This window comes from Eschrichtius robustus, chromosome 1 (genome assembly GCF_028021215.1).
Source record: "Eschrichtius robustus isolate mEscRob2 chromosome 1, mEscRob2.pri, whole genome shotgun sequence".
Lineage (NCBI taxonomy): Eukaryota > Metazoa > Chordata > Mammalia > Artiodactyla > Eschrichtiidae > Eschrichtius > Eschrichtius robustus.
The window spans coordinates 128,944,715-128,961,541 of record NC_090824.1 but is presented as its reverse complement, the minus strand read 5'-3'; the positions used below and the strand labels follow the sequence as shown (position 1 = coordinate 128,961,541).

The 16,827-nt window shown below is 44.0% G+C and overlaps 1 protein-coding gene across 1 annotated transcript; it reads right to left on the bottom strand.

The window, feature by feature from the left end:
- Positions 1–4,757: 4,757 nt before the first annotated feature.
- Positions 4,758–5,824, bottom strand: OAZ2 (ornithine decarboxylase antizyme 2). Its single transcript, XM_068536778.1, is given in 2 exon segments — positions 4,758–5,660; positions 5,662–5,824. Coding segments are annotated over 2 exon segments (570 nt in total). The 5' UTR covers positions 5,758–5,824; the 3' UTR covers positions 4,758–5,186.
- Between the last annotated feature and the right edge of the window lie 11,003 nt (positions 5,825–16,827).

The window sequence follows — 16,827 nt, the reverse complement described above, 5'->3', positions numbered from 1 at the left end:
TCTGCCCAAAATTAATAAAGCTTTCTCTTAATTGACGTTATCATGGTGTACCTTTCTCCATCCCTTTACTTTTAAACTATTTGTGTCTTTATATTTTTTTCCTTTTTTTTGGTCGTGCGGCGTGGCTTGTGGGATCTTAGTTCCCTGACCAGGGATTGAATCCGTGTCCTCGGCAGTGAAAGTACAGAATTCTAACCACTGTACCACCAGGGAATTCCCTATTTGTGTCTTTATATTTAAAGTGTGTTTTTTATAGACAACATAATTGGGTCATTTTTTTTAATCCACTCTGACACTCTTTGTCTTCTAGTTGGTATATTTAGACTGTTGACATTTAAAATGATCATTGAGGGACTTCCCTGGTGGCGCAGTGATTAAGAATCCGCCTGCCAATGCAAGGGACACAGGTTCGAGCCCTGGTTCCTGAAGATCCCACATGCCACAGAGCAACTAAGCCTGTGCGCCACAACTACTGAAGCTCACACTCCCTAGAGCCCATGTGCCACAACTACTGAGCCCACGTGCTGCAACTACTGAAGCATGTGCACCCTAGGGCCCGTGCTCCACAACAAGAGAAGCCGCTGCACTGAGAAAACTGTGCACCACAACAAAGAGTAGCTCCCGCTCGCCACAACTAGAGAAAGCCCACACGCAGCAATGAAGATCCAATGCAGCCACAAAAAATAAATAAATAAATAAAATGATCATTGACATAGTTGGATTAATATCTACTATATTTGTTACTGTTTTCTATATGTTACCCCAGTTTTCTGTTCCTATTTTTGTCCTCTAATTTTTTTCTTCCTTCTGTGGTTTTAATTGAGCATTTTATATGATTCCATTTTCTCTCTTTTCTTAGCATTATCTGTTATGCTTCTGATAACTTTTGATAAAAAAACTTTTTCAGAGGTTTCCCTAGAGTTTGCAACATACATTTACAACTAATCGAAGTCCATTTTCAAATAACACTGTACCACTTCATGGGTACTGCAAGTACTTTACAATAACCAAATATTCCTAATTCCTTCTTCCCATGCCTTGGATAATTGCTGTCATTAATTTCACTTATACATAAGCTATAATCATTGAATACATTGTTGCCGTTATTATTTTCTCTATTAAGAATAAGAATACTAAAAGTTTTTAATTTTACCTTCACTTATTCCTTCTCTAATGCTCTTCCTTTCTTTATGTAGGTCCAGGTTTCTGACCTATATCATCTCCTTCTCTCTGAGGAACCTCTTTTGACATTTCTTGCAGGACAGGTTTACTGGCAACAAATTCCCTCAATTTTTGTTTGTCTGAGAAAGTCTTTATTTCTCCTTCACTTTGGAAGGATAATTTCTCAGGATACAGAATTCTAAGTCGATGAGGTTTTTTTCTCTCAAGATGAAACATTTCACTACACACTCTTCTTACTTGGATGGTTTCTGAGGAGCAGTCAGATGTAATTCTGATCTTTGTTCCTCTGTAGGTAAGGTGATTTTCCCCCCTGGCTTCTTTCAGTATTTTTTCTTTATCTTTGATTTTCTGCAATTTGAAGATAATATGCTTAGGCATAGTAGGTTTGTTTTGTTGTTGTTGTTGTTCTTGTTTTTATCCTGCTTAGTGTTCTCTGAGCTTCCTGGATCTGTGTTTTGGTGTCTGATATTAATTTTGGGAAATTCTCAGTCATTATTGCTTCAAATATTTCTTCTGTTCCTTTCTCTCATTCTTTAGTACTCCTATTATGTGTATGTTACACCTTTTGCAGTTCTCCACAGTCCTTGGATATCCTGTTCCACTTTTCTTTTCAGTCATTTTTCCCTTTGCTTTTCAGTTTTGGAAGCATCTATAGACATATCCTCAAGCTCAGGGATTCTTTCCTCAATCATGTCCAGTCTACTAAGGAGTACATCAAAGGCATTCTTCATTTTTGTTATAGTGTTTTTGATCTCTAGCATTTCTTTTGGAGTCTTTCTTAGAATTTCCATCTCTCAGCATATATTGCCCATCTGTTCTTGCATGTTGTTTACTTTATCCATCTAAGTGCCCTTAACATAATAATCATAGTTATTTTAAAACCTAATCTGATAATTCCAACAGCTCTGCCAGATCTGAGTCTTGTTCTGGTGCTTGCTCTGTCTCTTCAAACTGTGTTTTTTGCCTTTGAGTATGCATTGTAATTTTTTTGAAGGCCAGACATGATGTAAAGGAACTGCAGTAAATAGGCCTGTAGTCATGTGGTAGAGGGGGAAGTGAGGAGGGGAGTCCTATAGTCCTATGATTAGGGCCCAGTCTTTTTTTTTTTTTTTAATTTATTTTATTTATTTATTTTTGGCTGCGTTGGGTCTTCCTTGCTGCGTGCGTGCTTTCTCTAGTTGCGGTGAGTGGGGGCTACTCTTCGTTGCGTTGCGTGGGCTTCTCATTGCGGTGGCTTCTCTTGTTGCAGAGCACGGGCTCTAGGCATGCGGGCTTCCATAGTTGTGGCTCACAGGCTCTAAAGCGCAGGCTCAGTAGTTGTGGCACACGGGCTTCGTTGCTCCGCAGCATGTGGGAATTTCCCAGACCAGGGCTTGAACCCTTGTCCCCTGCATTGGCAGGTGGATTCTTAACCACTGCACCACCAGGGAAGCCCAGGGCTCAGTCTTTTAGTGAGAATGTACCTCTGGATTGTGAACTTCACAAGTGCTTCTCAGTTTTTTTCACCCCCTTAAGTGGAACAGGACGGCTAGAGCTGGCTGGAGTTGGGGCTTTTCCTTCCCCCAGATTGTTTAGGCTCTGCTGAAATCCCAGCAGGTTAGGCTGAGGTAAAATAGTTTCTTCTGGGGGTGTTAAGAAGAATGGAACCCTCTGACATATTTCAAAATGGTTACTTTTTGTCTCCCCCTGCTGGAAGCATGACCCGATTTTTCTCTGACATTTGCTGTGAGAACCTGGTAGATCTCCTAGAGGTAAAACTCACAAAAGTTTGGGTGCCTCTATGAGACTGGGCCCCCCTGGAGTTTTTAAATCTCAAACTTGTCCACATGGAGCCTCCAGCAATTCACCAATCACAGTTGAGGTTTGCCTGCCCTACTGCTGGTTCCCAGAGAGGTTTCTGTCTGTGGGTTTCTGCTCTGGTAGCTGTGAGTATCCACCTGTCTGTGTTTCCACTTTTTGGAGCAGTGGTTTGCCCTGTGTCCTCAATTCTCTGACAGGTCTAAGAAGGGTTGTTTATTCTCGGTTTTTTTTCAGCTTTTCACCTGTTAGGACAGAGTACAGACTTCCAAGCTCCTTACTTGCCCAACTAGAGACTGGAAGCCTCTCTGCTTATTGGTTTGCATGAGTAACTTGTATATTCTATATAGTAATTCCTTATCATTTTTAGATTTACAAATATCTTCTCCCATTCTATCACCTATTGTCCATGGTATCCTCTTTTGAACAGATATCCTTAGTTTTGACATCATCAAATTAATCCATTTTTTTCCTTCTGGTTTGTGCTTTTGAATAAGGAGATCCGTTCTCAACCCAGGTCCCAAAGGTACCCTCTTATATTTTCTTCCATTAACTTTAGAGTTTTACTTTTCACATTGAGGTCTTTTGTCATTTAGAGTGTACATTTCTATTCGGTGTCAGGCAGGAATCCTACTGTGTCTTTCTCCGTCTACTAAGCTGGTTTAATCTGCCCCTTCTTCATCGATGTGCGGTGCCTAACAACCATATACTCATGGTCTGACTCTGAGTTGTCTATTCTATTCCATGGTCTATTGGTCTGTTTTTGTGCAAAACAATCTCCTTGTTTTGCTTTCTCTGGCTTTTTACGTGGCTTTGTAGTGTGCTGCTCTTCACTCTTGTAAGGTTGACTTAATCCTGCTCATCCATATACATTTTAGAATAAGTATATCAAGTTCCTGGAAAATATACCTGGAATCTTTACTGGGATTTCATTGCATATATAAATTAATTCATAAAGAACTGACTCCTGTGTAATATTAAGTAATTCCATCCAAGAGCATAAAATTTCCCTCAATTTCTTCAGGTTAATTTCTATGTCCTTTATTAGAGTTTTAAAGTTTTCTCCGTAGGCTTCTTTTCTTTTCTTTTACAACTTTAAATCAGTTTATTGACACAGTAACACAACACACTGGCCTCCCTGACACCCCCACCCCCTCGCCCAGTCTAGACCTCTCCCCCTTCCTCCCCCCTTAGAACAAGCTGTTCAGTGAAAACAGAAAAGGGCAGGCCACTTCTACGCCCTCAGTGCCACTGCCAAGCCCTGGGGAGCAGGGTCTCAGGCACTACTCAGAACCTGTTAGAGAGGGGCGCAGTTAGCACTAGACTTAGCCAGGCAGAGGCATCCAGTCCCTCGGAGCAGATTCTCCCACAACCCCCAGGCCCTGAGCTGCTCTTCCTCTTCCCCTCTGCTGTCTGTGACCCTAGGAAGGACGTACCTTGGGCCTGCGGCCGAGAGCGAGAACTCCTGGCCGTAATCTGAGAATTGGAGTTTGGCTAGTGTTTTTTTAAGGCCCAGGCACCCCAAAAAAAGCCCTGGTGGTGGGAGTGAACTTCAATGCCCTTATTTTAAATGCACTGATAACATGAAACAGATTAAGCCAGCTTAACCAAATGCCAGAATAACACGAAGCTGTAAAGGAGGGGTCAGACATGCTTTCTCCAGGCCAGACACCAATGCACAGAGAGAAGCCCAGGTGGAGTGTCAAAAAACAATTGAAGGACACTGCCCAGGGGCTGAAAAGCCTATACTCCCGAGTCCCCGGGGTGACAGGAAGCAAGGAAAGAAAATACACAAGTCTTAAAAACCAAAAAAGAAAGCCCAACAGCAGGGGAACCTCAGCCTGACAGTGCTGTCCACCAGCTCTCCAGGCCTTGCCCCCGGACCCAGACAGTCCCTCCCCCTCTAGGCAATGTCCTCCCCTAGGCTAGATAGAGCACATCACACAGCGCAGTTTAAAAAGCTTCTAATGCCAGTTCATAAACATCTTCATTTACTATTGGTGATTACATGTGAATAATATGTTTATACTGTTCTTTATGGAAAACAATTTCAACGAGTCAACGCCGAGAACACAATAGGCAACCCTCACCCTGAGCCCCTCAGCGTCCTTCCCTAGACAGCAAGAAGCCCCCTCCTCTGTCCCAGGGCTGCCTAACTTCCCCTCTTCCCCCACTGTGGCTCTTGGGCAAAGCATCCTCTATGACCATTAGTCCTCATCGGACAAGTTCTGGTCCAGGGGGTAAACCATGAACATCACATCTGGTCAAGAGGGGACACAGGGATGGCCTGGACGCACAATCTCAAAGCCCAAGAAGCTGAAGGTCTCCAGGAGTGGAGCTCTGTCTTCCCGGCCCTTCCTGAAGCGGATGAAGACGTAGTTCACTTTCATCTTCTCTTCAGCAAACTCTAGCAGTGCTAACAACCCTTCTTTGCTCCCATCAGCTAATAATCCATCTGGGATTTCTACACACAGGCTCTGGCTGGACAGGACTGCATCCCAGGAAGAGACCTTCACCTCGGTGACCTCATACTGGAAGTGGACGATGTGAGGTTTTCCATCGTTCACAGGGAGGTCCTGGGTCACAGTGCGCTTCTCGTCCTTATACATTAGAGCTGAGACAGAAGGATCCCTGCCGCCCCCTCGCCCACCGAGGAGCTTCGACAGTGGGTGAGGGGCATCAGGAGCACCACAGAGGCCCCGGAACAATGTGCCTGCAGCACTGGAGCTGGGGACAGTTACTCAAAGGCAAAATACTACTGTCCTGGGTGTTTATCATCGTCGGCGGCTCTGCTCAGGGTGGGAAGAGGCGGCGCAGGGAGTGGGTAGGTGGATGAGTGGGCGGGTGCGGGGTCGCGTGTGCTCACGCGCGGGGCCGAGCTCTGCGGGCTAAGTCCCTGTCGGGCAGCGGGCCCAGAGCCCTCCTCCTGCCTCAGCAAGCGCCTGCCTCCAGCTCCGTTTCTTTTATATTCTTGGTTAAGTTCATTCCTAGGCATTGTACACGCTTTTTTGCTGCTATTGTAACTAGAAGTTGGTTCTGCTGGTGAAGAGAAATGTTACGGATTTATTTTTTTAGGTTAATATTGTATCTAGTGATTTTACTGAATTCTCTTAATAGTTTTAAGTCTATCTGTTGCTTCTCTTTGTTTTTACAAGGCAAATGAAAATGTTATTTCTACATGATGATGGTTTTTTAATAGAAGTATAGTTGATTTACACCTTTGCGTTAGTTTCTGGTGTACAGCAAAGTGGTTCGGTTTATACATGTATATTTTTTTCATATTCTTTCCATTACGGTTTATTACAGGCTCTCGAATATAGTTCCCTGTGCTATACAGTAGGACCTTGTTATCTATTTTATATATAGCAGTTTGTATCTGCTAATCTCAAACTCCTAATTTATCCCTCCCCCACCTCCTTTCTCCTTTGGTAACCATAGTTTGTTTCCTACGTCTATGAGTCTGTTTCTGTTTTGTAAATAAGTTCATTTGTATCATATTTAAAATTCCACATATAAGTGATATATGGTATTTTTCTTTCTCTTTCTGACTTACTTCACTTAGCATGATAATCTCCAGGTCCATCCATGTTGCTGCAAATGGCATTATTTCATTCATTTTTATGGCTGAGTAGTATTCCATTAAAGAAGATTATATATATATATATGTATCTCCATTCTTCTTTATCCATTCAACCTGATACTTTTATCTTTTCTCTTCTAATCCTTCTATCTCTTATTCTTTCTTCCTAATAGCTTTGTCTAGAACTTCTATTATTGTATGTTGAGTGGTAGCAGTACAGTTGGATTCCTTATTTTTTTCCAGATTTTAAAAAGAATGCACTTAAAATCTCTTAAGTATGATTGCTTTAAGTTTTTGATATATCGCCTTTACCAAGTTAAAAATGTCTTTCCTATACCCAGTTTGCTAAGTTATTGAACCATAAATAGGTAACGAACTTTATCCAATGCTTTTTCTTCACCAATTGAGATACTTGTATGATTTTTGTCCTTTATTAATGAGGTGATTTCTGATGTTGAGCCAACCTGAAATTCCTGGGATAAACCCTACTTGATCAAAATAAATTTTTTTAAAATATAAAACTGGGTTATATGACTGGGTTAGTTAGCTGATATTTTATTTAGGATTTTTATATCTACATCATAGTTGAAACAAGCCTATCCTTTCATTTATTGCTTTGTCTTTACTGATTTTGGAACCAAGATTACATTGGTTTCATAAAATGATCTGGGCAGCTTTTGCCCTTTTCTGATTTTTTGGAAAAACTTATAGAAGACAGGAATTAACAGTTCCTTGAAAGTTTGGTATAACTCCAGAAGTTCATAAACTTTTTACTACCGTGACTCCTCCAGCCTCATTGTTTTCTACTGTTTACCACGTATTTTGAAAGATTTGGTTTAGATTAATAAGTGTACAAGTTTTTCTTTCCCTAGGTGGCTACATGCTGTAAAGTACACACAGCCCTTAAGAATGGTGCCACCGGGCTTCCCTGGTGGCGCAGTGGTTAAGAATCCACCTGCCAATGCAGGGGACACAGGTTCGTGCCCTGGTCCGGGAAGATCCCACATGCCACGGAGCAACTAAGCCCGTGTGCCACAACTACTGAGCCCGCGTGCTGCAACTACTGAAGCCCGCGCACCTAGAGCATGTGCTCCGCAACAAGAGAAGCCACCGCAATGAGAAGCCTGCGCACCGCAATGGAGAGTAGCCCCCACTCGCTGCAACTAGAGAAAGCCACGCGCAGCAACAGAGAACAAAAGCAGCCAAAAGTAAACAAATTTATAAAAAAAAAAAAAAGAACAGTGCCACCACAAACTCAAGGTCATCCACTTCAATTGGACTGTCAACACTTTTACTCCCTGGAAGTAAAAGGGTGGTATCCCTCAGCCCCACCTCAAGTCTCCTCCTTAGCACTCACCTTTTACCTTGGAATAGATGACTCAGCCTCCTACTTTACTGAGCAAAGGGGACCCCTAGAGACTAGGTCTCCTGAATCTCACCTACCTACTTACAGTGACTGTACATCCACACCCAATCACACCTCTTTCCACCCATCTCAGAAAACGAGGTGTTCCTTCTTAAATCCAAGACAATTCCTCTAAGTGTGCTTCAAAACCCCATCCCTTTCTCCCAGGGACCTCACTCCTTTCTACATCCTCTCTCTCTCCTAAAATTTAAACCCTCCCTCCCTACAGGGCTCCTTCTCCTCAGACCAGCAACATAATCAAATCTCACCCATCACCAAAAAATCCCTCCTTTGTGTGCTGTGGGACAGGCATTCTCACACTCGGCAGGTGGGAGTGTAAATTGGCAAGATCATTCTGGGAAGCAATTTGGTAACCTGAATCAAAAGCCTGAAAAATATTTGCACCCTTTGTCCCAGTAATCCTACCTCCAGAAATCCATCTAAGGAAGTAATCAGAAATGCTGACAAGGAGAGATGTTTAAAAATGTTAATCTCAGTGTTATTTTAACAGCAAAAATTGGAAACAATCTAAAGGTTCAATGATCGGGGATCGGTTAAATAAACTGTACTTAAATATAATGAAATTTCATGCAGTCACTAAAAATATCATTTTTAAAGAAGAGTGGACATGGGGAACTGTTCATGAAGCAATGTTGTAAGTGAAAACAGCAGCATATAAAAAATATATACAGTACGGTACTGATTTTGTTATATATAAAAATGGCTAATGCTTCTGGAATGTTAGCTATTATATACACCCTCTCCCTCAATCTTCACAACATTCCTCTACAGTTAATACTGTTATTCACGTTTTGTAGAGAAAGAAACCAACTAGAAAGGAAAACATCAATATCTATGGGGAGGAAGATGGGTTACTGATGAATTTCATTTTCTTCATACTCTTTTGTACTTTCTAACTCTTTAACAAGGAGGTATTACTTTTTGTCCAACAGAAATACGGAATCATTCTTCTCCATTCTGGTTTATATACGTGAGTAATGAACAATTTGAACAATCCAGAGAAAATGAAAACCCTCCTCCCACTACTGCTATTCCAACCACCAGAGACAGTCCACTGTGTACAGTCTGGCTGCTTTATATTTGCTTTTGTTGTTTGTTTTTTATTTTTATTTTTGGCTGCGTTGGGTCTTTGTTGTTGCTCATGGGCTTCCTCTAGTTGCGGCGAGCAGGGGCTACTCTTCCTTGTGGTGCGTGGGCTTCTCCTTGCGGTGGCTTCTCTTGTTGTGGAGCACAGGCTCTAGGCGCAGGGGCTTCAGTAGTTGCAGCACGCGGGCTCAGTAGTTGTGGCACACGGGGTCTAGGGCACGCAAGCTTCAGTAGTTGTGGTGTATGGGCTCAGTAGTTGTGGCTCGTGGGCTCTAGATCCCAGGCTCAGTAGTTGTGGCACACGGGCTTAGTTGCTTTGTAGCATATGGGATCTTCCCGGACCAGGGCTCAAACCCGTGTCCCCTGCATTGGCAGGTGGATTCTTAACCACTCCTCCACCAGGGAAGTCCCTATATTTGATTTTAATTTATATTTGGCTTTGGTATTTATATTTGCTTTTCAAATGTGCATGTAGACATATACACTTGAAAAAGCAAATGTGATCATCTCACCACATCAATACTTAAAACTCGACAATTTGAGTCCTCTCAATGGCTGTATTTTGGTTTCCACCCTGAAGGATGTCCAGGGCCCCTTTCTGTTGGAGCAGCCCATGTTTAATTTTGCCAAGTGGTGAACCATCTCTGTCTGTGTGTGCCTGGCCACCCCAAGGGCTCCTGGTTTGGGGTCTGGATAACCGAGTTCTTGTCCTATTTCTGCCATTTACTAGCTGTGCTACCAGAGGCTAATCCTTTTTTCTCTCTGGGAGCCTGTTTCCCCATCCTTCACACTGGGTAACAGCTCTTGCCTTGCCCACTTTAAGGAGACATTGTGATGCTCCAACTGGCTGATGGCAGTGGCTGGTTAAGTGCTGCCCCGGAAGCAGTCCTCCTTGGACTCCTCCCTTCTGCCTCTCCTCCCCATTTCCCTGCAGCCTGAAGGATTCTTCAACTTGTCTTACATAGAGAAGGGGGCCAGAGGGCCGCAAGAAGGGAAGGGACATGGTCCCCAGACAAGCGCTAGAGGCCCAGAGGCTCGAGGCTGGCTTTTGGGCCCCCTCCAGCTCACTCAAGAGTCTTCTGACTGACATCGGCGGAGGAGGACTCTCCGGAGGTGGGAGCAAAAAAGAAATGCCTGGAGTGCAACGGCGTGTACCAGGGGAAAGCACTCGAGAGCTGAAAACGCTACCTGGCTTCCACTTCCAAAGCGCATTTTAAAGGCTCTGTGGGAGCGAGCGGGTGCAGCGGCCAGGGCCTTCTTCCGCGGAGCCGCCGCCCTCTGGTGGCGGCATGCGAATATTACAGCTGCTGTATAGGCCCCGCCTCCCCGTGCAGAGGCTGAGTTGCCACTCACATCCTGAAAGTAAGGGGCCCTTAGGGAGCTCTCAACGAAGACTGAAACCTGGCAGAACGGGAAGCCAGGCCTGGGTGAACCAGGACTGGAACCTGGGACTCCAGATGCCCCACCCAATAGATGCTTACAACAGCTTCTAGTAATCGTTAAAGCAAAAGGCACCAGACAATGACAGAGATTTTATGCAGGCTATTGCAGTAGAGAGAAGGTTCATTAATGAGAACCCTCTCAAACAGAAGGAAGGGGCCTGAGGTTTTAGAGAGGCAGGTGAACCAGGGAGTCATCAACCAGTCTCGTGGGAATAGCAAGAAAGGATGTAGACGGGTTGTTTTCTTGGCATATGCGAGAGCAAGGTGGTCCTGTATCCCCAGAGCTTAAAGAGGTGGGAGAATTTTTTTCGTTCATTCGTTCTCCTATTACAGGATCTTTTTTATCGTTTCAAGTATTTATTTATTTATTTATTTATTTTTGGCTGCATTGGGTCTTCGTTGCGGTGTGCAATCTTCTCATTGAGGTGGCTTTTCTTGTTACAGAGCACGGGCTCTAGGCACACGGGCTCAGTTGTTGTGGCTCACGGAATCTAGAGCGCAGGCTCAGTAGTTGTGGCGCACGGGCTTAGTTGCTCTGCGGCATGTGGTATCTTCCCGGACCAGGGATCGAACCTGTGTCCCCTGCGTTGGCAGGCGGATTCTTAAACACTGCGCCACCAGGGAAGTCCCAGGAATTTCTTAATCATAGCTGCCTTTTGGGAGCACAGGGTTCAGATGAAGTTCAACGCTGTCATAATGGAGCAGGCTGCAGGATGGCCATTTAAGAGGTGAGGATAGTGAGGCCCAGGTCACACATCTGTGGGTTTCAGTGGTTGACAAGATTCCAACCTGCACATACGAAGACAGCAAGGAGACCCCAACCTGAAGTTGAAAGTTCCCTCCAAGAGTAAAATCATAAGTCATCGTCCAAGGGAGCAGCCCAGCCAGCAGCAGAAATGGCCTGCTCGGTTGCGGCTTTCCGTTTGATGGAGCGTATCAGCGACGTGCTGGCATCACCCAGGAAAAGTGTTGGGATTTACCAACACTTTTGATAAGGCAGGGTGGTGGCCCTGAAGATACTGTGAAGTCCCCTAGTCAAGTCTAGGGAAGGACCAGAAACAGGGAAGTTCTGGGATTCAGCTACCGTCTCTCTGTTAGCCAATCTGTCTGTCTGTCTGTCCGTCTCTATGGCCCCCACTCTGTTTCTCTTCCTACCCATCCTTCTTTCTCACCCACAATCTCTACTCCCCGGTAACTTCAGCTGGCACCCGGACACTTGCGGCCACCCCAGCCCCTGAGTCTACCCAACCTCCAGCCGTAGAGCCCACCACGAACTGCAGCTTCCTTTGGGTCTTTTAAGACCCCTCCCCAGAGCCAGCCTGTGTTTTCAAGCCAGGCCCCAAGTCACTGACTGCCCTGCCTGTGCCCTGCCAGGCCTCTGACAGGCAGCCCACCAGGGTGCCTGTCTTGCTCAGGGTTGGGTGGATGGGGTTACATGATCTGCTTCTTGCAGGGGCTTGGACAGGACAGCTGCCCTCAGAGGCGTCAGGAGTAGCTGCGTCCAGGTGGCCTGAGGCTACAGTTTGGGAAGCCAGGATGGAAGTGTCATCATCTTCAGGCACTTGAGCCCACTCATGGGTCCTGAGCTTCGCCTGCAGGAAGGTGCTGACTGAAGAGGGTGGTCTGAATGACCAGAGAGAAGAGGACGCCAGTGTGACAAGCCCAGGCTGTGGTCCCAGCAGTACCCCTGGCCAGCCCACCCCGTTGCACAGCCTCTTTGACAACCTTCTTCCTTCTTGGCATGAGGATTGCCCTTCTTGGCTAGGATCGCCCTAGCCCGATGCCACTAGCCACAAAAATCACCGCTGGCACAGGGGCCTGCTCACCAAGAAGGTTCCAAGCGCCCATTTGTCAATCCATGTGCTTTTTCTCCAGGAAAAGGAGATACCAGCAATCATGACTTGAAAGGATGATCCAATGAGCAGTTGAATTTCTCCTGGTAAATGAATCAGTTGGCTTCCTGATCTACAAATCAGCCTCTCTGAGTCAGCTGAAGTGACCCTCTACTCAGTCTGACCAACTCGGAGACTGTGTCAGGCAGGGATCTTTCATTACAGGTGACAGGAACCCAATGTGGACAATCTAAAGGAAATGGGAACTAGATTAAGATGACCTGGCATGTGGCATGGAACCCCATGCTGGGCGGACAGCTGGACCGCAGGGATGTGTAGGGCCACCGCTCAGACCTCGCACAGCCTCTCCCCACTCGCCTGACACACCCTCTGCACATCACTGCTTCCACCCGCCCCAGGCTGCATCTTACACCATTAACCCTCGGGGAGGGGTGATCTGACCTAAGTCCAAACATCCTGAAGAAAAATGGGCTCTGATTGGTATGTTCAGGTACCCACCCCCAACAATCAACTGCGCCCACTTCCCACTGAACAAAATGGCTTTCTATAACTGGGGAAGGTGATGGCAGGGGCACTGGAGGTAGGGGACAGCAGCGCTAGAATGAGCGCTTCTCTGGTGTGTCTTTGTTACCCCTCTGCTCTGGCCTTTCTTCTGCCATGAATGCCCTTACCACTCCCTCAACCCCTTTACCAGGCTGGCTCTGCCCTCCTTTGAGACTCAAGTTGGCTGTCACCCCCTCCTGGAAGCACCTACCCCTGCCCCACGGGTGCCCCTCATTTGTGCTCCCACAACGCCCTCCCTTCCTGCTTCCATTCCCGCCAGCTCATCCTAGCTCGTAACTGACTTGAAGACTCGGCCATGTCTTATCCTCAGGGCCTGGGACACAGAGGAAGTTCAGGAAATGTTTCCTGAATAAACTGATTCTGAGGGCTTGGATTCAGGAATGGGGGTGATTTTTCAGAAAGGCATCCCAGGATTTCCTTTCCAATTGTTTCTCACGTGATGCAGGGTATCACGTTCAATTCTTGAGTTTCAATTCCTGCTTCACCATGTATTAGTTGGACAAGTTACCTAGCCTCCTAAGTTTCCTGACTCCCTCAGTTCCTCATCTGTAGAATGGGAATACCGATAGCACCTACTTCAAAGGACTGTTGTGAGGGTTAAATTAGATACTGCTTAGCACAATTCCTGGGACAATATACATACTCATTATTTTATTATTGCTTTTACTATCATCATATGCCCCCCTCACTCTCCAGCAGTGCAGAACCCTGTAGCTGTGCAGGGAATGGGATGCCCCTCTCTCCAGCCCCTCACAATCCATAAACAATCATTACTCCATCAATAAAACAAAGGCTCAGACTGGAGCCTCACTGGACTTCTGTAACAAAGGTAGCATCATTCATATGTAAAATCTTTTGGAAAATATAGTAAGGAAAAGTATCAAGTAGTCTAATACATTATACTTTGGTATACCTTTTCCAGTCTATTTTCTTATGAATGTTAAATGCAGTTTTAATCATACTGCATATATATATATATATATATATATATATATATATATATATATATATATATATATATATATTTGCTTTCTATTGTCCATAGTAGCATCATATCCAACAACAAAAAAAACAAACAACACAATCCAAAAATGGGCAGAAGACCTAAATAGACATTTCTCCAAAGAAGACATACAGATGGCCAAGAGGCACATGAAAAGATGCTCAGCATTGCTAATTATTAGAGAAATGCAAATCAAAACTACAATGAGGTACCACCTAACACCGGTCAGAATGGCCAGCATTAAAAGTCTACAAATAACAAATGCTGGAGAGGGTGTGGAGAAAGGGAACCCTCCTACACTGTTGGTGGGAATGTAAACTGGTGCAGCCACTATGGAAAACAGTATGGAGGTTCCTCAAAAAACTAAAAATAGAGTTGCCATATGATCCAGCAATCCCATTCCTGGGCATATACCCAGACAAAATTATAATTAGAAAAGTTACATGCACCCCTATGTTCATAGCAGCACTAATTACAATAGCCAAGACATAGAAACAACCTAAATGTCCATCAACAGATGAATGGATAAAGAAGGTGTGGCATATATACACAATGGAATATTACTCAGCCATCAAAAAGAATGAAATAATGCCATTTGCAGCAACATGGATGGACCTAGAGATTATCAAACTAAGTGAAGTCAGAAAGAGAAAGACATAGTAGCATCATATCATGCCTGCTATATTGTTATAGATAATGCTGAATACACCATTTCCCAGCTTTTCAAGAAAGATAATTTTTTTAAAGTTACAGTCATGACTCTTATACAGAAACAAACTGAACACATTTAAAAATATTCTTTAACTCATTATAAACCAGGGACCCAGGAAGATGCTATAACCACTTCAAAGGCAAAAGTACAGAACAGGCACATTTATAGACACGTTTATAGGAATATTGAGATGAATATGTAAATGGCTTCTTGCACAGTGGGGAAGGAAGTCAATTGAACGCCCACTGGACTGAATTTTTGCAGGTCCCTAAACATGTCTGCTGCTGGCTGGACTCATTCATTGTACTGTGAAAGGTTGCGACCCAAGAAACTCCCACATAGTTGGATTGCTATTCAAGGATGAAGGCATCATACAATCTCAGATATGAATATACCAGATCTAGCTGGCCAGGCTGCTCATGACTGCCAGGAGGAGACACTCACAGATCACTTATAAAAGTGGGGTAGAAAGGGAATCCACGCCATCAAGCGAGCTAAAAAACAATATGGATGGTACAATCCCATTTTATAGTGATGCTAATATATGCTAAAATGTATATAGAAAAATCTACAGGAATATATGCCAAACTGTTAACAGTCTTTATCTCTGGAAGGTGGAGTGATGAAGGATTTTTCATTACCTATGGGTTTGGGGGTTTGTTTGTTTTTTTGCAATATTTGAATTATTTACAATGGACCTGTATTACTTTTATAATTTTTAAAATAAGAAAATGGCAGTTTACACGCTACACATTAAGACTTTATGGATGCTTTCAGATATTCACTCATGCAATCTTCCTGAAAGAATTACTCAAATTACTTAAGTACATATAGACTCCAACCCACTGAAACATAAGTCAAAATCAAGAATTTAAGGAAATGCAGTGTGGCTGATTATATTTCTCAAGTATGACCACACCAACATATGTATGTATGTAATGTGTATGTATATGTACATGTTTGTGTACATGTATGTATGTATGTGAGCATCCCACTTGTTCATCTTATGTAATGATGTTGACATACTTCCATTCGATCTGGGTGGACCTTTATAACTGCCCCAACCAATAGGATGCAGCAGAAGTGACAATGAATCATTTCCGAGACTAGGTCATCAAATTATCGATAGTACGGCTTCCACCTGGATCTCTCTCTTGGGGGATGCTTGCCCTTGGAACTCAGCCCCTGCATTTCGAAGAAGTGTAGGCTACACAAGAGGCCATGTGTGGAGTTCTGGTTAATAGCCCCAGCCAGGCCCCCAGCTGGGTGACAGCCAGCACCAACCATGGGTGGATGAACAAGCCTTCAGATGATTAAGGCCAAGCTAGAGACTCAAGGCTTTGAGTCTTCCTGCTGAGGCCTCCAACATCATGGCGGAGAGACAGGCCATCCCTGCCATACCCTGTCTAAGTTCCTGATGCACAGAAACTGCAAGAGATAGTAAATGATTACTGTTTTAAGCCATTAAGGTTTCGGGGAGCAATATATGCAGCCATAGTGACTGGAACATGCAGTATAAGCATAGAGAATTCAATATAAATATCATAAACACGGTTAAAATTTGAATGACGAATTCCCATTTTTGAAAAAAGAAGACCTATATAGTTTTTAAAAAGAGAGATATGATAATTGAGCCTTTAATGGAGAGGCATGGAAGTAGGGAGCTGGGAAACTTCTCAGCTTACTTTGTAAGGGAGGAAAAAAATTATAGATTTTTCTTGAATTTGAGAGTTGGAGAAACATGGGTCCAAGAAAGTGTTTTATAATCTGGAAGGTGTTAACAGAATTAAAACAATAAACTGTACACTTTCCAAATCACAGAAGATAAAAAACAAATCATACATATCATAGAAGGCAAAAAACAACAGAAACACAAAGAGAAAGCATAGACCAAAACACGAAAATAAAGCCCAAACATGAAAATAAGACCAAACATGCCAGAATAAATATAAATGCATTACGCTCCTCTACTAAAAGCCAAAGACCCTCCAACTGAGTTAATACAATTTCATTACTACAATGCACCCATATTACTGTATATAAGATATAGCTAAATAAAGATACACCCTTTCCATCTGTGGCATCTGCACATTAGGCAAACACGCCTTCCAGACAGACCTCTTGCCAGTTCCACTCAGCTCCCTGCCTCTTAAGTCTCCAGATGGATGTGGGCTAACGGTAG